This window comes from Erigeron canadensis, chromosome 6 (genome assembly GCF_010389155.1).
Source record: "Erigeron canadensis isolate Cc75 chromosome 6, C_canadensis_v1, whole genome shotgun sequence".
NCBI classification, from domain to species: domain Eukaryota; kingdom Viridiplantae; phylum Streptophyta; class Magnoliopsida; order Asterales; family Asteraceae; genus Erigeron; species Erigeron canadensis.
The window spans coordinates 29,569,271-29,592,095 of NC_057766.1; the positions used below are offsets into that span (position 1 = coordinate 29,569,271).

Sequence of the window (22,825 nt, forward strand, 5' to 3'; positions counted from 1 at the left end):
TATAATAAGACACGTTAGACTATCGAAGCTTCTGATAAAACGTAACTAAACATATGATGTTTGACAAGTGTAATTTTGCCATGTCGGCCCATAGTATTGTAGCATTATTGGCCGGTTATTTGGATAACGTTCAATCATGCTAACTTAATCTATAAGATAGTAACATTTAACGACTCGATCCGTTCCAAAAAAAAAAGTATTTACATGCATATAACGACTATTCGGTTATATCACATCAGAAAAATAAAAGAAAACCGTTCTTTTAATTAATTAAACCGCAGATTTTGACTACCGCACTTCCATTCTCCTTTCCGGATGACAAGCATGTCGAACAACTATAGTGATTTTGTCCATCCCAGACATATATATATTACTGTCCTAATTTTTTAATTTATGTTATTTCAAATTATAACCATTGTTCGTTCTAACTAACACAAAATCTACAAGAAACAGTTGAATTTATATACTTATATATACTTAAAGGGGGGTAATATACTTATATACTCGTATAGTGTATGTATAGGAAATTAATGAATCATGCTTTAATATATATGGAAAAACAGTGCGTGGATAATTGGATTAAAGTTGCAGAAGGAGACAAATTATAAAACAATCGATATGCGAGATCATCTAATCAGGTGCCACGTTAGCCTAGTTATGGAAGCTTCTGATACATTAAACTAAACACATAATGTTCCAAGTGTAAATTATCAATGTCCGTGGAGTTGTTGGACGGTTTCCTGGATTATGTTAAATCTGGAATTTTTATGATAAATATAATGACTAGTAGATTATTTTTGTCATTCGAATATTTTTTGGTTTTAGACGTTGTATTTTGTAATAAATCTACTTGAAAAAATACTACATAAATAATATTGATATTTAGTATTGGTTGATATATGATATTTAGATTTAACAATAATCCTCAGTATCTATGAGAAACTGTCAAACTGATAGTTAGTAATGTATATCGATCAAGACTCGTCCGAATCGAAACCAGGTTTAGGATAGAGTTTCTTAATCGGGTTTAAGGCCAAGATTATCTAAACCAAGGTCATAAAAACATAATATAAGAAACCCTGTCACATCCCAATCTAATTTGTACAGAAAAGTTTCATGTGAAATTTGAATGTGATTTTACCAGTTAAAGTACGTTAAACATTTAATTACGTGTCTGTTTTTATGATCAGTATAGTACTTGTAGCTGTTAGCTTTTATAATTATAGTGCGTGTTTTGTATATTAGCATTTGTATTGTCCTTTGTGTTTATTAAGTTTTGTTGAAGGGTTTATCATGTAATTAACTATGTACTTGTTTGTAATTAAGGAGGGGTTTTATAGCAATTAGTTTGCCTATATAAACTCCTCCACATGCAATGAAACTAACCTTTTTAGCCAATAATTATTCCTTTCACTAATACCTACATTCCCTCAAATACCTACTTTCCATTTCATCTTAAAGGTTTACTACACATTTTAGCATAATTTACAGTAGCATTTTAGATACTCGTATTAAATTCCGCTTATCAAACCTAGCCTTCAAAAGTAGTCATAGTGTTAATGTAATAGTGTGCTTCATAGCAATTAAACTCTCCATATTTGTGTTCTTGAAAGAAAATTAAAGTTGAATATTTTGGTGGGTGCTGTACGTATTTTAGTCCGAATATTAGCAGCATATTAGATGGCAAGAAAGAAGTGATTTTATATCTTGATTTGGTGTCTCAAAAATTCGTGGCATATTCTGACTTCAATTTTTAGTTTATTACGAGTAGTAGTATCTTTCATATTATTATCACTATATACTGTATATAACAAATTTGTGCTATTTAGTTATTGATTGTACACCAAACCGAGAGTTTAGGTTTAAAGTGGGGATGATGGGGTGTTTTGGTTATTTGTTGGTGATTCCTTGAAGGTAGGGTTCGTGCTTCTTCATGCCAATCAAATATGTGTGTAGTTAGCTAATTATGATCGTACCAGTGAATGGGTTATCGATCTGATCGATCGTATCTAGAGTTATATTGATCGTGTTAAGAACACGATATGATGGATATGTACGTTATTAGTTGTATATGTGTACGTTATTAGTTGTATATGTATGTAGATCGATGAATGTCTTTGGAGGCTTTACGTCCTCCTTTCACAGAGGAGGATTATTTTGGGCAACAAGTAGGCCTCTTTAGGGTTTTCTAAGTCTTAGGTCACGAATATCACTTCCTTAATTATCGCCAAGAACAAATCCCGACTTTGTAGGAAAACAATTTTTATCTCTTTTATTTTATGTGGAAGCTTTCGTTACGGACATCCTTCGTGTAGTGCTACTGTTCCTTTGTATGACAGATCTAGGTACCGTTAGGAGGGTATATATATCATCAGTTATGTTTTAAGTTTATCTAATTTGTAAGAGAGTAGTTTTCTTAACTCTCAAAACTGGTTAATTAAGTTGAAATAATTAATTTTTTGGTAGTGTTAATAGTTTATGCACTTATGATATTTGGGTAAATGTTTGACAAGTTAAAACCTTCCGTGGTTCAATTCAGAATACACAGCAAGTACGGATTTTGCTTATGGATCCTCATAAATAATTCGTGTAAAACGGTAAAATCCACAAATTGAACACAATCAATAGACACACGAGTATAAAAGATGGTATATATAAAAATAAAACAAACCACGCTCAAAACACACAAAACGAAAATATACAACCCCTGCTTTGCTTTGTATATCAAATACCCAACCAAAAGCAGATTATTGTTATTTTGGCATCATATCATCATGCATATATATGAGTATATATTAAGTTACACATACACGATGTAACATTAATCTATATATATGCATGTGTATGTATGTATGTATACAAAGTAATTAATTGATTAATTATTGTTACCCCCTGGCAACTTGTCCTTAATCTTATCCATCAATCCCTTCTTCTCGTGTCCTTGCTCTCCTTCATATCCATGTCCTCCACCAGCGCCGCCGCCTATGGTGGTTGAAGTGGCTGAAGTATTCTTGTATTGATCATCGACGCCGCCATGTTCACCGCCAGGTAGCTTCTCCTTGATCTTATCCATCACACCTTTCTTCTTCCTTCTTCCTCCCTCTCCATCATCCTCTGACTGCACAAATCAAACACATTGATCACTATTTAGTCAATAATATTAGCTTTACAACACTAAACATTTAAAGCAAAATTATGTAGCTAGTAATTACTACGGAGTATATATATATATATATTTTGCATAAGCCAACCATCAATACATGGATTGGTACTTAGTTAGGGAGTTTGAGACTTTGGTTCAAATTCTGATATGAGCAAAATCTGTTTTCACTTTTCAGAAAACGTTTTCCCATAATTGGTTTTTTAAAAGAATCAATTTATTATATACAAGATACTCTGTCACTTACAGAGCTGGAACTGCCACTCCCGGTTCGGTGTAGGATGCCACCGTGCTGCTTCCCTTCTTCATAACCATGACCAGTAGTCCCCATGGTGGTTCCAGTAGTATTTCCGATGCCGCCATGGGCGGCTGCGGTTGTTGAGTGGATGTTGGTTCCCATTTCATGATGACCAGCAGCAGCAGTGTTGGAGTGAAGTTGGTTCTGATGACCATACTCGTGATCAGTAGGACTAGTCTTGTATTGGCCCTCTTGCTTCATGTATTGCTCACCTCCATATTGTGCCATTTTTCAAGTGAAAAAAAGATTGTTGGAAATTAAGTATATATATTATAATGATTGAAGATGTAGATACAATTAATTAAAGAGTTGTTTACGTTGATGATGAGAAACTATATGGGATTTATATAGAGAGAAAACGAGTAAATGGAAGGATAGTACGTGGAGGATCGAAAATGCATGGAATGGAAACAACCGTACACGTACAATGTTAGCCAATCGAAGCTTCTTTATAATTTAACAAACGATGATTGACAAGTGTAAAGCATGTCGGCCGAGAATGTGGAGTTGGTTTTCTCGATAAGATTTTGGATCTTATAAATATATCAAGTGATATAACACGTACTTAATTATTTGTCAACATGTGTTAGCATTAATATAAGATGACGTACTTTTGATTAATGATGATGATTTTGATATAATTAGTTGCACATAAATATGATATTAGCCCAACTCCTACATCCGGACATTTTTAGATGGGATATATATATATATATATATATATATATGCTAGGTATTTTACCCGCACGATGTGCGGTAGCTTTAAAGTTGATTTATTTCTTTTTATTTTATAAAGCGAACCCTACAAATAAAATTACAACATACGAAATCACTGAAAACTCATGAATCAACTGCTACTTTTATTGTTCTGAATAAGCATTATTAACATAAACGAACTTGCTTTTTTTGCAAGACATCAATGAGAACTCAGTAAACTGTGTAATCAAGGTTAAGATATTGCGTATCTCGAATAGTTTGCATAAAAAAAAACTTGCTACACTATACAATCTTGATATGATTTAACAATGAGAAATGATATTAGTACCATTTTTTTCAATTAATTTACCATTAAGTACAATATATGTAGCAGACTGTACAAGTCAGTAATACAGTGTTGTGGTAAAAATATTAAAACAAATGGTACGATTATCACTTCCCTTTAACAATTAGTATTTACATTTGAATATTTCAAATAATTTTTAAATATATTTTTACATTTTAAGGTATAAGTATTTTTTGTTACATATACTAATTTTTGTATTGATAATGTTATAGAACTTATGTATTTGATACAGGTCTAAAATCTAATAATGGTTAAGGTGATCTAAAATATATTGGATGATATTGTTTTCATGTTGATACAATTTACATATATATAATTGAAAGTAATGTTATATTTTAAATTGGTTATAGATTACTTTGAATACTAAAATTAAAATAAGATAATATGGTCTTAAAGATTGCACACTTAAATTCCGAATAAATTTAGTTCCTAAAAAGTTGACGATTTGTTCACCATTGTTTCTTTTCTTTTCTATTTTATTTTTAATTTTATGTTTATTTCTATTTTTATTTTCTTTTAATAATTAATTTATATAAATATATGAGATAAAATATTATGAAAAATTATAAGCATTATACATAGGATAAATCCTATATAACAATGTTTAAGCATATCTTTGGTTTTGAAGAGGCTTTAGAATCATTTGTTTAACTACTCTTTTAATATATATATATATATATATATATGATAATTAATTCAAATAATTAAAGAATTAGTTATCAAATCTGACCAATTAGTCAGGAAAGTAAAAATAAAAATCCGGCCTCTCCCTCTTTTATAATATTCATGTTTCAAGAATTCTTTTATGTTTTTGCATTTGAAGTAGTAGAAAACATATATGACCTCGGTATTAATTAAAAGAACCACAATAATGTTTTAGGCTAGTTTTAATTTATAAGTTAATTTATATTATCTAGTCAGTTTGGATTCAATAGAAACATATTGTGCCATGAGAATTAATTAATATATGTAATGCATGGAAGTGTGGAACATTTTTAATCTTATTAAATGGAATCGTCTTAAAAATTAAGATATAAAACTAGAATTTACCGAAATCAAAATACCATATATACCAGTTTATCCTCTCTGGCTATGCTTTTTGGCCAAGATCAAAGGAGGCTATCAAAAAGAGAAACATAGATAGAAAAGGAGGGCTAACATGAAAAGATGATATTGTCAAGTTAGCCAAAGAAGATTGCCTTGTAACAACGTGTTAAAAGTCATGATCGATATAAATCTTTTGAACGTAAATTAATAGGCAAGTCATCCTTGGCTACCAAACAATGTCTTTCTCTTCATGTAAGACCCCTCTTCATTGTTTCGAGATTATATATGTTTAAAATTCTTAGGGTTTCTCAAGCCCCTCTATATAGCGATCCCATGAGAGAATCATGCATTTTATGTGTTAGGCCTCATGCCAATCGTATTTCTCTGTTTGGGCCTGGAGGTTTTACATGAAGCCCATACACAAGTGTCTCATGAACTTAATCATGCAAAAAGAATATTTTCTCTTTCAATAGTTACAAAAATTCGTATTTGGGTGTTTCTAGCTAAAATGTGTATTCTAGTTAGAGATGTAGGAATCAAAAGTTTCTTATTACTATTTGAGGAAGATAATCGGTTTTTTATAAAGTGACATACTAATTAACCCATTACCTTCCAAGTTTGGAAGGCATAACCTTTATCTAGATAAACAACCTTTAGGCTTTATCCATGTGCATAAAATCCTTTCATTAGAAAGACGTTGAATACAATTTTAAATTTTATTGTCTCGATCCAATTGGTAAAAATTGACTCATTTAGGCTTAGCAATAGAACCAAGGGAGCTTAACATTTAACATGCATGCTAAATTAATTATGTTATCTTTTATGTAGGTAATAAATAGGTGGAAAATTTGTTATAAAAAAAGTTACCAGCAAACAATGTGTGGAATGACGTCTTAAAAAGAACAAAATACACAAACTTTTACACATACTACTATAGAGTTGGCACTTTTAATCCTAAATATGTGGAAAATAATCCCACATATTTACTATCGTGAAAAAAAATTTGTAAGGTATATATATATTTTAGTCATATCTGTATGTAGAATTTGTTACCCAATGTGAGTCTCACTCGGTTGTTTAGAACGACAAACTGCCATCTCGCTCATTATCAAAAAGCCTTTGATAATAAGCAGGGTCACAAACGTAACCCTCACGAGCCAGGTTACGTTGCAGGAAACCCGTACTTGTATCTGTGCGTGCTTGTTTCTTCCAAATTACCTTGCAAATTAATTAAATATTTACGAAATTAAGTATTTACGAAATTAAAACAAATTACCTTGTATTTTTCTAATGACTATCCTAAAGGCTGTAAATAACCTGTATAAAAAAAATTATACCTTCATAATCCACCCTTAACATTTATGATAAAAGTACAACTATTTTATGCACGTTAATGTGACTGTCATTAACCATATCCTTATTGTAATATGGAGGCATACAATAGTTGTGTTGTTGACTGGTCCTCAACAAGGTCAATTGGTTTAGAAATAAGAATCATATCTTCTACATGCCAACTTGTACTGCGACAATATATGGATGTGGTCAAAGGATCGAACAACATGATCAACCCAAATCAGTTCCCTTTACATTGTAATGTAATATAGTGTTTCAACGTACGCACCAATTGGTATTTTACAACAGTGCAATTACTGTGTTATGGATGTAAGTTACATTGGTAGAACCACATATCTCTTTGTTACTATGTTTGATCTTTGTACAATCTTATACCTGTAAATCCTCCATTATTACTTATTTTTACTATTATTTCAACAACATTTGAGATCGATTGAAGTAAAAAGGAAAAAAAAAAAACTGTATACAGTATATACTTTTCCTTTCGGGCTAAAAGAGTTTTGACATAAGAATGTTAATTACTCTTTTATGCAACATTCGCATTAGTATGTTACCATTTTGGAGATCAAAATTATCCTTTTAAAATGTAAATGTCGATTAATGCGCGCATTAATTTGATTGCAAGTCACTGGTTCTTGTTATTTAGAGGTTTCAACAGAAGCTGATTAGTGTCGGATCTGGTTATTCGATCGGCTTTAGAGTTTAAGGGGCTAAAGATACGAACGTAATGTGCAAGCAATGGGGGCCTAATTAATATATATGCGCGAGAATGACGGAACATGGTCCATTTTTGTAAGGTCATATATTTCCAAATCATCATCCACTTTAGAGTCAATATGTGAGTCAGTAAGTCACAACAACATTAAAATTTTTAATAAAACCAAAATGTTATTACATGACTAAAACATAACGAATTGGATGTCTGACACTTAGATAAAAAAAACATAATATAAATAAAAAATAAAAATGGTTTCTCTTTTTCTTAAACTTTATCATTTGATTATGTCATAAATAAGCACCATATTCTTAAGCATGTCTTTAATTTTACCAATTAAGCCTATCAATCATTTCTCAAAAATGAAATTTAAAAGCCAAGGAGGATTAAAAAATACTGTATAAGAAAAGTTGAGTTGATGGTTTAAGTCAAAAAGCCCAAATATAATATGTCGAATTGAAAAAGTCCTTTATTTCTAATTAGCCCATTAAGTAGGCCCAGTAAGTTTACGAGCTGAAGAGGCGAGGAGGCATGCCATCTTTTATTTTCTTCTCTATACCGCTATTATATGTGACTACGTGAGTGACAAAAAATATTAAGTAGCACGTATATGCAATGTTTTAGTATGCATACCAAATTTTATTGTATCATAATTATCTCAGATGATATAATAAGAGTAATATCGATTGAAACAACCAATAATTGGAATATTGTTTTTATTGAAAAAACTAAAAAAGAATATTGGACGGCATGCATTGATCCCCTAATATTGGAGTATAAATTTTATAGCAGTGGTATACTCAAGGCCTAAGCCACACAATATGGATTATGTGTTTCAAGGTTTAGACCATATGGACATTACAATTATTTCGGTTGTTTCTCTTCTTTGCTTGATGATTCTGTTCCAAATTCGTCGAAAGTCATACCCGCCGGGGCCACGTGGATGGCCCTTGATCGGGATTATGTTGAAGATGGACCAACTAACGCACCGTGGTCTAGCCAAGCTGGCAGCCAAGTATGGAGGCCTTCTCCATTTTCGTGCCGGCTCCATTCACATGATGGTGGTTTCCAGCCCACAAGTTGCCCAGGAAGTCTTGAAAGTTCAAGACAATATTTTCTCTAACCGTCCCTCAACCGTGGCCATTCGTTATCTAACGTATGGTCAGGCTGACATGGCGTTTGCTCACTATGGAACATTTTGGAAGCAGATGCGGACGCTATGCATCATGAAGTTGTTTAGCAAGAAACGGGCAGAGTCTTGGGATTCTGTCCGGTTTGAGATTGATATGTTTATCAAATCAATCTCGAACCAAACTGGCTCTGAGGTCAAGCTTGGGGAGATGGTCTATGAGTTGACACATGATATTGTTTATCGAGCCGCGTTTGGCTCAACTTCAAGTGATGAGAAAGAAGAGTTTATCAAGATAATGCAAGACTTTTCACATTTGTTTGGTGCCTTTAATATTGTTGACTTTCTGCCTTTTCTCAAATGGTTCGACCCACAGGGATTTAAAACCAAACTCCCTAAAGCCCGCGATGGGCTAGATAGGTTCATTGATAAGATTATCGACGAGCACATCCAAAAGGAAAAAGTAAAGGATGGCGAGAACGATATGGTGGATGAGTTGTTGGCTTTTTACGACGAGTCAACTCCTAATTCCTCAGGTAGTCAAGTCGATTCAGTTAAGCTTACGAGAAATAACATTAAAGCAATCATCATGGTAAGTTATAGCTCCAGATCTATATCTATATAATCTATATTTATATATCTATAATTAATTAGTACGAGTAATACACAAGTTGATCATTTTTGGTAGTCATGACAATTTCAAGTTTTGACGTGTTACCTTGACTTGTCTAACAAACCCATTTATATACCTCTGCTTTTTAGATATCATAATTGACAAATTTTCTTATTGCAGGATGTCATGTTTGGTGGCACTGAGACGGTAGCAGGAGTAATAGAGTGGGCGATGGCAGAGCTCTTTCACAGCCCTAAAGATCTCTACCTCATCCAACAAGAACTGACTAATGTTGTTGGCCTCCGTCGCCAACTTGAAGAATCCGACTTTGAGAAGCTAATATACCTAAAATGTGCTCTAAAGGAAACCCTTCGTCTCCACCCTCCAGTCCCCCTCCTTTTCCATGAAAATGCCAACGATACTAAAGTTTTTGGCTACCATGTCCCAGCAAAATCACGAATCATGATCAACTTATGGGCCATTGGACGTGATAAGGGTTCTTGGACTGATCCAGACACTTTCAAGCCGTCTAGATTTTTAGAAGAAGGTGCACCTAGCTATAAGGATGCTAATTTTGAGTTTATACCATTTGGGTCGGGTCGAAGGTCATGTCCTGGGATGCAACTTGGCTTATATACCGCTGAGATGGCATTAGCTCGATTACTCCATAGTTATACATGGGAGTTGCCAAGTGGAACAAAGCCAAGTGAGCTTGACATGAGTGACACATTTGGGCTTGCTGCTCCACGAGCTGTGCGGCTTGTGGCAGTTCCAACACCACGGTTGCTATGTCCCCTCTAATGAAAGGATAGCTTTTCATTTATGAAAACTTTGGATAATCTCTGTACATTTTTTATGGGCTTGTCGTCTTCCTTTGAGACAAGTTTCATCTCTTGTGGCAATAAACTATCATTTTAGCTTTCTAAAATAGAAAGTGATTCAATGAGACAATAACTATACAACTTTTGGAGCAAATTTTAATTCAAGTTTATATGAAATAACTTGAAAACATATTATCAAGACATTTATATTGAGATTTAGAATGGCTACTTATATTAAAAACAAACTGTTTTTAAAAGTGATCCACAAAGCAATCCCTTAACAGAAAGCAATACAAAAAAAAGATACCGCAAAAACAAAAAGTACTCTAGGCTATTATAGGAAAACGTAGAGTAGGAACGAGTTGGAGACTACAAGTCTTGTGACAAGTGATTTCAAAGGACTCATTCATGTCTAAGTCTTCGGGTTTCTCTCCATGAGCTAGCTCCCAATCGAAATGGTAAAGCAAAGAAGCTAAAGAAAGCTCGGTACTAGCCATTCCTAATGATATTCCTGGACAAACTCTGCGACCAGCGCCAAAAGGGATGTATTCAAAGTCATAACCTCTATAATCTTTGGTTTCATCCTGAAACCTCTCAGGGTTGAACACATCGGGATCCTTCCAGCTGTTAGGATCCCGACTGATGGCCCAATAGTTGATAAGCACTCGGGTTTTAGAAGGGATTTCAAAACCGTTGATTGTGCATTTCTCCATAGACTCTCTTGGGAGCAATAGAGGAACCGGTGGGTGAAACCTTAGTGTCTCCTTGATAACCATTTTCATGTAGCTAAGTTTTGTTAGATCGGTTTCTTCTATAGCTGGTTTCTCTTTTGCACGGATGAGCTCCCTGACCTCGGATTGTGCCTTTTTCATCATGGTCGGGTTTCTTAACATCTCTGTCATCGCCCACTCCACTATGTTCGGTGAATTCTCACTTGCTCCCGTGAACACATCCTATAACAATATCATGGTTAATTACGGCTAGAAGAGTATAAGTTGGCACTTAAACAATAATATAAAAGGAAAAAGTACGTTTTTTAGTGGCTTATGTCTTACCAAGAGTACAGACTTTATGTTGTCGAGTGTTAGTGGTTCTTCGAGGCCTCCTTTCTCCTTAACCCTTAGCAGAACATCAACAAGACACTCACGTTCTGGCTTCTTAAGTTTACGTTGCTCGATATGATGTTGTATTTTTTCGTCCATGATGTTGTTAATCTCCACAAGACACTTTTCCATCTTGGCATTCATTCCCGTTAACTTAGCAACAAAACCAAGGGAAGGAAAGAAATCCCCAATTTGAAATCCGGCTGCCAATGCATTCCCCGCTCTAATTGCCATTCGAAACCTCAATTCATCGTTAAACTTATCACCACCAAACGTAATCCTAGTGATAATATTATGATTTAAAGCAAAAAGCCTTTCTGCCAAGTCTATTACTGGCTCAGAACTTTCACTAACCGCACGAACAAACGAATTCACTTCTTGTTCACGTATAAACCTTGTTGAATCCATGCTTTTAGTTGTTGAGAGCTCAACAACACAAATCTTCTTAAGTTGTCTCCAATAAGACCCATAAGGAGCAAATGCAATATCAGTGTAGTTATAGCCTAATATTTTTGGAGCGACAAGCATTGGGCGGTTAGAAAAGATACTATCATGAGTCTTCATGATCTCTTTAGCCATTTCAGCCGAGGAAACAACGATAGTGGAAATGAACCCGAGTTTTAGGTGCATGATGGGACCGTACTTCATGGCCAAATCGTGGAGGACTCGGTGTGGTGATGGATGTACAAGGTGGTTCATGTTACCGATTATCGGTAGCTTTGGAGGGCCAGGAGGGAGTAGAATCTTTTTGGCAAGACATTTTTTAACTAGGAAAAAGATGAAAAACAAGAAGACTAACGACACTTGAAACATGTTTGCTAAGAAATTAAGGTTTGCTATATTTAAATTATATTAAGGTTGCTTCAATTCACTATTATATATATACACACCAACTCTTTCACGGACACATCTGACATCTTTGACGTCATGGACGGAGAACGGAGTTTTTGTCCTTGTAGCAGGACGGCTGCATACAAATTGTTAGCAACCAACAAAAAGATGACAATATATATGTACTTTACCTATTCTAATAAATATACACACATTAACTAATTAACTATTACTTTATGTTGTATAAAACATATAACATCAATATCAGTTTTTTATTTATTACTACAGTATTATTATTACTAATCACATTGAATTGTACTCGTAATAATCATTCGCTTGAAAATTAAAAATATCATGTTAAAACATGAAGGATTTGCATATGCAATATATTAGGCTAGAAATATTTATGTATTATTAACGTTAGTTCCTTTAATTCAATACTATATAAATTCACACAAACCATGCCAACTTTTTCACATACACAATTGACATCTTTGACGGACAAACACCGTGTTGGACGGCTTTGTCATGGACGGAAAATGGAGCTTTTGTCTTTGTAGCAGGTCGGCGACATACAAATTGTTAGTAACCAACAAAAAGAAGACAATATATATAATTTACTACGAACATGATTATTAATATCTTAATTTGTTCAAATTATGGGTCAAAAATATGGTGTATGACATTTTTTTAATTTCAAGATATTTGTATATGTATTGAGAAAATGCTGGCTTAATTCATATTTTTCCATTATCAAATACTTTTAGTTTATATGGCATTGAAGTTCTACATAATGACTTCTTTTATCTTTACTCTAGTCTGTTCTTTCCCTATCCTTTTATTAGGCTTCAAAAATTTAATTCAATGACGCCACTAGAGCAATATTAGGGTCGGCATTATGTACTTACTTAGCCGCCAAGAGCAATGTTAAGTTTTCATTACACCGTCGAGATATTGGGACTTAAAATTTATAAAAAAAACAACATTGGGTGTTACATTTACATACATTTACCTTTACATTCATTCTTAATTATTGTGTTTCCTATTTCTTGTGAATATGATCATTCTTTCATCAACACAAAGTAATTTGACCATCGGGGCCTGATTTAAGGTAGTGCACACTCCGAAGTCCAATACTCCAATCCCTGCATATATATCTCATCCAATTTCTTGTATATATTTTAGCCCAAGAGTCTTGGTCGGTTGGTCCAGCCCAAACTATATGTAAGTCCTTTTGAGTTTTTATTGACGCCGAGTGTTCCATGACTTCTGAAAAGTGAAAACTATATAGTTATACTAATAATCTACTACATAGTTATACTAATAATCTATTAATTTATAATACCTGTCATTAAAAAGATGGGTAATCTATAATACATGTTTGACTACATACACTAGTATTGTTAAGAATATGAACATTATTTTTATACAGAGTTATTTTAAAACATTAAATACCACAAAGTTTTTTATGTTCAGATTATTTAGGAAAACACTATGATTCCTTATAATATCTGGGGCATCAAATTCCATGGGCCCTTGTTGACCGTAAGAAGGAGTGGAGTCGGGTAAGGTATCGGGTACGTGGAACCCGATCGGCTACACCACTCCTTGCGTTCGGGCAGGGTTCGGCTAAGGCCCGATCGGGTAGGAATTTGGTTTATTAAACCGATCGGCTAAAGTGTTTGGGCAACAACTTTGAACGTTGGCAAGGAGTGGGTCCCCCTCCCCCCAAACGGCTAGATCTGAAATTTAAAAAAAAAATAAAATAAATTTTAACCCACTTTTCTACCTTTTCACCCATGAAAACCCCATTCTTATTCCAAAATTTACACCACAACTTTCATTTTCGCCCAATTTCCATTTCATCCACAATTTCTTTTCAACCAAAATCACTACAATGGACCTTCGTGATTGTAAAATGGCTATCCAAACTCACCTAAATCACGACTCCAAACACCTCTCAAATGTCAATAACGTCATTCAGCGCATTTCTGAGAACAAAGCGGCTTACGAAGCCGCAATCAACTCACTTACTGCCACGGTTTATGCACGTAACATTGCAGAGAATGAGCATCTTGTATATCTTCGACAGAAGATCGACTGGCTGAATCAAGTTATTTTTCAGTTAAACGCCGCTTCTTCAACATTGACCCGGACGCTAGACCACGGGGTATTCTCGCAAGCCAATGTGGGTGGTGGTCAGGATGTACCTTACTGCTCTGACCCGGGTGAGGAGTACGTTTCTCCTCTACCAGGCGTGGCCGCCGAGTCTCCTGAGCGCTACCCCTACATTCACCGCAATGACGGTGACAGCACTGTGGACTCGGATTATTCTGATGCTTAGTTTAAGTTTTATTTAAGTATTTTAGTTTTATTTTAAGTGTTTTAGTTTTATTTAAGTGTTTTTTAGTCGTATTTAAGTATCTTTTATTTAAGTATGTAATATTATGTATTGTGGTTTTTAGTTTAACGAAATTATGTTTTATATTTATATGGTTTTAATTATATGTATTAAAATTAAATGAAAAAGAAAATGAAATTGGGTAAGAATTGGGTATGTATTGCCAGTGATTTGGGTAAAAATTGGATAGTTGTGAGTTGTAGAGTTTTGATTGGAGGATAAATTGGGTAAGAATTGGGTAATGAAAAAGTACTCCTTCCTACCTAATATCAATGAAGTTTAAGAAGCCAAATAATATTTTACGTGAACGCGAGTAATATGAGGCATAATAACAATTAACAAACAACATCACTAACTCTTTTTTTTTTCTAAATCAAATTGTTTAGTAAAAGAAGAGTGATATTTATACAACAAATTTTAGCTATCTACAATAAAGGTATAAAACTTATTGCATAATGTACAACTGTACTATTTGTTGTAGATGTTTAAAAGTTGTTGTAGAAATATCATTTCCCTTAGTAAAAACATAACATTTAGTAGTGAAATAAATCTACAATTGAGATGAAGTTTTACGAATGTACAAAACGAGTTTCCAATTTTTGAAATATTGCTGATATTTGGAAAATATTTTGCATGAATTTTACGTATTAACATATTTACGGAGTGATGTAGTGATTTTATAAAACTAGCAAATATATTACAACACTACAAACGTAATATATAAAAACAAGATTATAATAAATAAAAGAAGTACTAGTCAAAAGAATACATGTGAATTGTAATAACGTGTTGATAGCTTATGTCGAAGACGAAAAAAAAAATTCATTTGTGGGTGCTGGGATTCGAGCCCAGGTCTCCACGGCCACAACGTGGAATTCTCACCACTAAACTACACCCACATTATTTGAATGTTTGGCATTTATCAATTATATATACTAATTAATGTAAGCACAACTAATGTAAAGGTAATCAGATTGGCCGTTTTTCGATTTGATTATTAGTCCTTTTTATATTTTAAATGGATGAAAATAAACCAAATTTCTATATTTTTTTTATAATAATGTATACTTTATTAATTCTACAAGATTTCAATGAATCAAGTAAAATTTGTCTTCATAACTTCCTTATGTAATTAGTTCATAGCTTCATATATATCTACATGCATTTATAATGGAAGTAAGGGAAAAATAACTTGTATAGACTCAATCTTTTATTTTTTTTTTATTTTTATTAAAATAGGATATAACCTTTCATTATTTTACTACTATAAGCACCCACTTTTATTTTTATTAAAATAAGATACAATTTTTCACTTTTTTAACATTTTAACTACCAAAACTTTTATTTTTATTAAAATAATAACTAATATTTACCGATTGTCTATTGTCTTTGACATAAAATCAATACCTATTTTAATTTTAGCTTTAACTATTAGATTTATAAAAATAATATACAAAAGTATATATGATGCATAACATAAGATACATATATGATATCGAACTAATACTCATTATAATCATTTATTCATTAATTGAAGTTAAAAGAATATTTTAGAAACAACAACAACGACTTTATACATAAAGATATTTATAAGGTTCGATTCCTTTAGTGACAAAGATGTTTTAGGGTAAAAATAGAAAAGGTAAATGGGTATGGATGGATTTAATTATGGTGTTGATGTGTCATCCTAAGTTAATAAGTTTTGATGACAAAAATAAATGTTTTAAGTGACATGACAAACTACGTGGAAGCTAAGATGAACTCTTTATAGGTTATCTAGTTACATGTTGGTGTTCAAGTGTACTTTAATACATTTTTTCAACAACTTTTTACGATGCGAGTGATTAATGTAAAAACTTATCCAAAAGTTACATCCCATTTTAACAAAAATAAAAGTTGAGTGATTAAAGTGGTAAAAAAGTGAAAGATAAGTGATTAAAATGGTAAAAAGGTGAAAAATTGCATCTCATTCTAATAAAAATAAAATGTGGGTGACAAAAATGGTAAAAAGGTGAAAGGTTGAGTCTATACAAGTGATTTTTCCTGAAAGTAATGCATATGTGAGCAGTGAAAACCAACCATTTTATTCAATTCTTACTTGAATTAACTAACAATAATGTTTTTAATTTATTTTTGGGGGTTCAAATGATATCTATCAATGTATGTATAACATGGAGTGTATGTATTTAATTTCTTACCTTTTTCTTGAAATGAAAGCTGTCACTTCGTTTCCGTATTTGGATCACTTATAGACTATATTGGGCTCACTTCAAGCCCAAACTAACTTCAAATTTCCTTTTTTGGTTTTTTAGTTCATCTGGGCAGCTGGCTTACACTTTGGCAGAGACCTCATAAGTCATAGCTAAAACGAGTCTTGCCGTTCACAAAAAAAAAAAGAGCCAAAACGAGTCTTTATCTCACATTTTTACATCTATGTTGACTAAATTTTTGGGTAAAAGGATTACCCTGGTTATGATATATTAACTTAATTTTTGACCAGCAGAATAGGTAGTCAGTAGTCACATTAACATAAAACCAACGAATGATTATATATTAAATAAACATAAGAAATAAGATTAAGCAAGTCATATAGCTCATGATTTCATAATAAAAGAATCTCCAAAGTAGTGTAATTAGTTAGTAGATACATGAACAATTTCACTATCTTCAATTTCTTGTTCCTTTTCACTCTCTTTTGCAGCCAATTCCTCTGCTTCCTTTGCCTTAGCTTTAGCCTCTTCATTCTCCTTCCTCTTCACATCAAAAAACTCAATGAGTCCACCAAGAACGATATCCGGGTCATCGTCTTTAAGTAGTTGCTCCGCGACTTCAGCCGGGGTAATCTCAACCTCACGAATCAAACCCTCGATTTTTTCAAACATTTTGTGCTCGGTAATACCAAGATAGTTAGACGCAAGCAATCGGAACCCACACGGGGTACAGTACGACATATGAATGTGCACGTCCATACGACCCGGGCGTAGAAGTGCAGGGTCAAGCTTGTCTTTACGATTAGTTGTAAATATAATTATTCTTTCGTCGCCACAACTTGACCATAACCCGTCGATAAAATTAAGGAACCCCGACAACGTTACCCTTTGTTGTTCTTCGATAAAACCACCTCGGCGACGAGATTCTCGAGCAAATACTTTAACAGCCTCTCTATCCACCCGATCATGTAATTCAACCGAGCAATCTATGTCCTCCACCACTAATATAGACCGGTTAGCGGTCCCAACCAACAACCTCCTCAACTCGGAGTTTGACCTTATCTCGGTCAACTCCAAGTCATATATATCAAATTTCAAGTGATTCGCCATCGCCGCGATCAAGCTTGATTTGCCGGTCCCAGGAGGACCGTACAATAAGTAGCCTCTTTTCCACGCCTTTCCGACTTTTTTGTAATAGTCTCTCCTCTCCACAAACCTATCCAAATCCTTCATCACTTTTTCCTTGACGTCATCATCCATTGCCAGCGTGGCAAAGTTTGACGGATGGTCAAGATTAACCGGGGTCCATGCGGTTGGGAGACCCGAATAACGGTTATTTGGATCAACCGTGAATAGCTTCACGGTTTTCTCTTCTTGTTTTTTTGTTTTGGCATCGTTAATAATAAAAGGTAAGTAGTCGTTCAACGCGAGATCTTTATGGCTTTTATGAAATGTAAGTTCCAACGATCGTTGATCGGATCTGGAAGAAGATCCGTTCATATCGTTGTGATCATAATATTCCCTCGTTGGTGACTTTTTAGACACCAACGACCACTTAAATTTAACCCCATTATAAACATCAATAAACTCTTCATTTATTTCCATAGCAACACTGATATTTTTGTCACTAACACCCTTAGTGACTTTTAGACGTCCGATATCGGGTGTGACACGAGCTGCAAGGTACACTTGTGTCGTGTTATAAATCTCGTTTTCTCGAAAACCATCGAATTCGTAGATCACCATGGTTAATTGTCTGGATAGTTTGTTGATGAAACTACGGAAACCAAGATATAAATAATCTTGGACTTCAGGTGGCAAGTAATCGCGAGAAATGCTGCGAACCACCATCGCGGTCGCAGCGACAGATCCGATAGTGGAAACGACTGTTTTTGCCATGGCCATTTTAGATTCATTTGATGAAGACATTTTTTTTTTTTAATAATGAAAGGGTTGTTAGGATTTACTACTATCTTGTAATAAGGAAATGTATGGGGATCAAAGGGTTGGTTTTTTGTTGTAATAAATAAAAATTATATGATGTGTGTTTTTATAGGGTGTGAGGTAGGATGTGTTGACTTCAGTTTACTTTTAGAAAATAAGGTATCAAGTGGGGTTAGGTGTGTAGACGTAGTAAACAAGGAAAACGGACCCCTTCCTAGAAGGTGTTACAATTGACTTGCGTCAACCCATAAATGTGTGATGATCACGCAGAAAAAAATTCAAATTTTTACAGAGTTGTAGACAATGATCGATTTTTCAATTAAATGGTTCAAGTAAGTCATCCAGTAATTTTTAGTAATATGTAGGTTATGCTTAGTTTCTTCTTTTTGCAGCTAAAAAGAAAGAAAATTTGTTTGTTTATTTTTATTATTATTTTTGTTATTATGTGACGTTGATGATAGAATATAATTACGTAAGACTATCTATACAGGGAGGAAAACCCCTTACATACTTTTTTTAAACCATAAAAATCATGAGAGCCCAAACATTTATTTAAAATATTAAAAATTTGATATGTAAAGGGTTTTCAACAAAGTTGGGTGCATAACAGCCTCATAGTCACTTTTCCCAATTATAAATTAATGGTATGACTCTCACGCAATGGCGTACTATATATACTAGCTAGAATTGTATTTGCACGATACTGTGACAAATATATATCTAATTTATTCGATGAGAATATGCTGTTAAAAGGATTGAGAGTGACTTTCATTGCTACCGCCTTTAGACTAAGAGGAGTGTATAGAAATGGACTTACGGCATGTGTCATGTTGTGTAAGAAGAGTTGCTCCTTAAAAAAAGTAGAAATGAGTGAATTTTGGAGAGTGGAGCGACTTGCGTCATGTGCCATGTAGGGTAAGGAAATATTGTATATATATAGAGGGGGATGAGAAAATAATAATAATAAAAAAGGAATATTCCTTGTCCTTTTTCTTGATCCACGCAAAAGTCAAAAGAGGGGGAGCGACTTGTAGGGGTCGCTGGAAGGAGAAGTCGGCGAGGGTGGTGGAGTTCATGGCGACTTTGACCGACTTTGGGTGAGGAACGGGCTAAGAGTTGTCCAATCCTTTTAGTCTTATATTAGTTCGTACTAGTTGTATGGAAAAGAGTGTCATGGTCTCATGGACTCATGGTTATAACAGTTGTGACAAAACTTAGTTGGCAAAATTAATCCCCATCCAATATGTTGATCAATATCAGACTTCAATAAGTTGGCCGTTCCTATAAAAATATGTTACAGTAAAGAATTCACTATATTAGCCAACATGTAATGTTGTGAAAAAATTGTGAAGACATATTGGTTGGTTCAGAACATTGAAGGCAGAAATTCAAAAGAAATTGGTAGGTAGTACGGAACATTTGAAGATATATTGATAGGTATTGTTCATATATTGAAGGGAAAACTCAAGACAAATTGCTAGGTAAAGAAGATTCAAGACACTAGATATTCGACATTCAAGACACAAGCGTAGGTGCTCAAGACTCTAGGTATTCGACATTCATGACACAATTGATATCTTTTTTCATTTATATCATCCTCCATTAGAAAAGACATACAAATTTTGATTTACTCAACACACTGTACAACTTTTATAACATATTGTACAAGTTAGTAAAACATATATGTGGTAAATATAATTCTTGTGGTACGAATATCACTTCCCCAATTGATAGGTTAAATGTAAACACATGAACAAAAACTGGGAAAATGATTAATGAACATATGAATAAATATAATATCTTGAAAATGAAAAATCACAATACCCTATAAAAGAAAAAAAAAACAAATGACAAAACTAATTTATAAAAAAACAAATTTATTCGGGGCATAAAAACACCAACGCTGGAAAAGTTATAGATCTTGTCATCATTCTAATTTCTATCTATATCTATATGATCATATCTATCTATATCATCGATCGATCTATCTATATACCTATTCACTATCAATGTCTATATCGAATTGGAGCAAGTGAGCAACATACTTGTCCATGGCTATACAATCAAATCAAAGATTAAATTAACACATTAATTAAACTAAAATTATATTTTAACCCGCTGTAAAAATAAAAACAAAAATAATAAATAAATAAAGAAATTTACTAGAAAAACACACAACTTGAGGTAAAAAAAAATAGTGGTCTCTTTGGTGTTTTTCATGATAGTTGAAGCCTTTTTTTGATTTTTTCATATCTTTCTCAATCTTTGTCTCTTATTGTGAACTACAACTAACGAACCAGTTAATCATGAATTACCCCTCAACCCTTAACGACCTGCATTGGGTGGCGGCAATGTACCCATTCGGATACGCTTGCTCGCACATCAACCCACTTCCATACCCACCATCCTTAGCTTGTTACTTTAATTCATAAATTAGCAAAACTCAAATTTATATCATTACTATACTGGTATCTCATAATTAGTAATGGGCAAAAATCGGGTTTGACCTAACCAGATTCGAACCGAATCGGTTTTTGGTCAACAGGACCAAAACCAAATTTGATCCAACCCAAACCTGTTTCAACCTAGTTTTAGGTCAAATATGGACCGGATTTTATCATGATTTTTTTTTTGTTGCAAAAAACTGAATTCGGCCCGATTTTAACGGTTTTTGAAAACCCAAAATCCACATCGGTTTTGACTTCGGGTTTTTATTCGGTTTCAAGTTCGGGTTTTCTTTCCCATCTCAACATATAATATATATCAATCATTCATATAAACAAAACATAATAAATATATAAATAAGAGTTAAATGTGAATACCAAAATAGAAAACAATACTCACTTTCTTTACATTTATTAGACTCTCCCCCGTTTCTTTTCACTTTCATTTCTTCTCTCTTTTCATCTAACAATTAACTTTCCAAATATAGAATAGTCCTTTATTTTCAATGTACTATTTGAATCAAGTCTTTCTACAAGAATTGTTAAGTTGTACACTAGTTCTCAAAACATTACTTAAATTGAGAAGCAGAAGTACTGTATCTATAACAATTATATTAGTACATTAAATGGAAAGAGCATTAGTTTTGATTAAGGGTAATGATCTGTATATACTACTTTTTAACAATCACCAAAAATGCATAATATTATTGTTTAGTGAAACATCATAAAGTATATTTGGTGACGTATGATTAAAAAAAATATGATGATTTGATCAATCATATGGCCCACTAATACACTTTGCGCGCTCTACTTTTGAGGGGGTTACAACGAATTTCTAGTACCGTAATGATCTTGTTCAAATGCTATATAAGGGGCAAAGATGTAGTGCCACACTTGTGGGTAATTGGCAAGTTTTGGCAAGAAATAAGCTAATCACAAGCCGCCACGTGTCCGATTAAAAAAAAGCCAATTTTAGCTAAAAGCTTGCCAAATGTGATGCTATAGTGCCGATTATTGTACCGATTTGCCAATTCTCCCTTTTCTTTGATTTAAAGGAAAAAGACAAAAAAAAACTTTCCGATAACGCTCCCAACGTTCATATGCATCAGCCAAAACTAGCCGATTTTGCTTGCCAAAACTTGCCGATTTTGCTTGCCGAAACTTGCCGATTCACGTGCTATAGTTTTGCCGATTTACCGATTTTGCCGATGGTTTTTGCTGATGGCTTTAACCGACTACACCCTTGCCCCTAAACTTCAGACTCTACTTTTTTTATGATGGCCTGTGAGTAATTCATTAGTAGCTTTAATTAGAATCGGAGGGTTTCCATTTTCTGGTTTAGCCAACTAGCCAAGTCTATTGCATGTCACAATTACACAAAAGATAATACCTGTACGTACCCTTAATTTATAGGAAGTGTTCCATGCACACCATATTTTTGTCATACATAACAATATATGCATTATATGATTATACTGTACAACTATATAATACATATGAGGTTGTGTATGACTGAAGTATGTTGTGTAAGGATCATTTCCTTAGATGTGGAAATGATGTGAAAAAAATTACTATATACATAAACAAAGACGTAGAAGTCTTCAATCTTCATCGCTTTATGCCTTTTAAGTGTAAATTAATTAATCAGTCTGAAATCTGCAGAAGGAATGATAACAAACCGACCCCCAAATTT

The 22,825-nt window shown here is 33.6% G+C and overlaps 4 protein-coding genes and 1 non-coding gene across 5 annotated transcripts; 1 reads left to right on the forward strand and 4 right to left on the reverse strand.

Moving 5' to 3' along the window:
* Positions 1–2,637: 2,637 nt before the first annotated feature.
* On the reverse strand, positions 2,638–3,789 carry LOC122605475 (dehydrin Xero 1-like). The gene is made up of 2 exons (XM_043778430.1): positions 3,408–3,789; positions 2,638–3,118 (listed from the first exon to the last, which is right to left on the reverse strand). Exons 1-2 carry the CDS (start codon positions 3,684–3,686, stop codon positions 2,876–2,878), a joined length of 522 nt encoding a protein of 173 aa, XP_043634365.1. The 5' UTR covers positions 3,687–3,789; the 3' UTR covers positions 2,638–2,875.
* A 4,681-nt stretch (positions 3,790–8,470) lies between these two features.
* On the forward strand, positions 8,471–10,306 carry LOC122605070 (cytochrome P450 84A1-like). The gene is made up of 2 exons (XM_043777944.1): positions 8,471–9,357; positions 9,559–10,306. The coding sequence occupies exons 1-2, from the start codon at positions 8,488–8,490 to the stop codon at positions 10,177–10,179; spliced, it is 1,491 nt and encodes a 496-aa protein (XP_043633879.1). The 5' UTR covers positions 8,471–8,487; the 3' UTR covers positions 10,180–10,306.
* Positions 10,307–10,525: 219 nt separating this feature from the next.
* Positions 10,526–12,115, reverse strand: LOC122604655 (desmethyl-deoxy-podophyllotoxin synthase-like). The gene is made up of 2 exons (XM_043777529.1): positions 11,255–12,115; positions 10,526–11,152 (listed from the first exon to the last, which is right to left on the reverse strand). The coding sequence occupies exons 1-2, from the start codon at positions 12,113–12,115 to the stop codon at positions 10,526–10,528; spliced, it is 1,488 nt and encodes a 495-aa protein (XP_043633464.1).
* Positions 12,116–15,361: 3,246 nt separating this feature from the next.
* On the reverse strand, positions 15,362–15,433 carry TRNAH-GUG. The gene has a single exon. It is a non-coding gene; the product is annotated as a tRNA-His (tRNA).
* A 1,672-nt stretch (positions 15,434–17,105) lies between these two features.
* LOC122605069 (protein HYPER-SENSITIVITY-RELATED 4-like) lies at positions 17,106–18,750 on the reverse strand. The gene has a single exon (XM_043777943.1). It carries the CDS (start codon positions 18,671–18,673, stop codon positions 17,168–17,170), a length of 1,506 nt encoding a protein of 501 aa, XP_043633878.1. The 5' UTR covers positions 18,674–18,750; the 3' UTR covers positions 17,106–17,167.
* Between the last annotated feature and the right edge of the window lie 4,075 nt (positions 18,751–22,825).

What these genes read in the sequence shown, in the direction of transcription:
- LOC122605070 (XM_043777944.1), top strand. Translation starts at nt 8,488, where the DNA reads ATGGACATTACAATTATTTCGGTTGTTTCTCTTCTTTGCTTGATGATT. An exon ending in ACATTAAAGCAATCATCATG is followed by an intron (nt 9,358 to 9,558) that starts GTAAGTTATAGC and finishes TTCTTATTGCAG; the next exon opens with GATGTCATGTTTGGTGGCAC.
- LOC122605069 (XM_043777943.1), bottom strand. Translation starts at nt 18,673, where the DNA reads ATGTCTTCATCAAATGAATCTAAAATGGCCATGGCAAAAACAGTCGTT.
- LOC122604655 (XM_043777529.1), bottom strand. Translation starts at nt 12,115, where the DNA reads ATGTTTCAAGTGTCGTTAGTCTTCTTGTTTTTCATCTTTTTCCTAGTT. An exon ending in ACATAAAGTCTGTACTCTTG is followed by an intron (nt 11,153 to 11,254) that starts GTAAGACATAAG and finishes ATATTGTTATAG; the next exon opens with GATGTGTTCACGGGAGCAAG.
- LOC122605475 (XM_043778430.1), bottom strand. Translation starts at nt 3,686, where the DNA reads ATGGCACAATATGGAGGTGAGCAATACATGAAGCAAGAGGGCCAATAC. An exon ending in GGAGTGGCAGTTCCAGCTCT is followed by an intron (nt 3,119 to 3,407) that starts GTAAGTGACAGA and finishes TGATTTGTGCAG; the next exon opens with TCAGAGGATGATGGAGAGGG.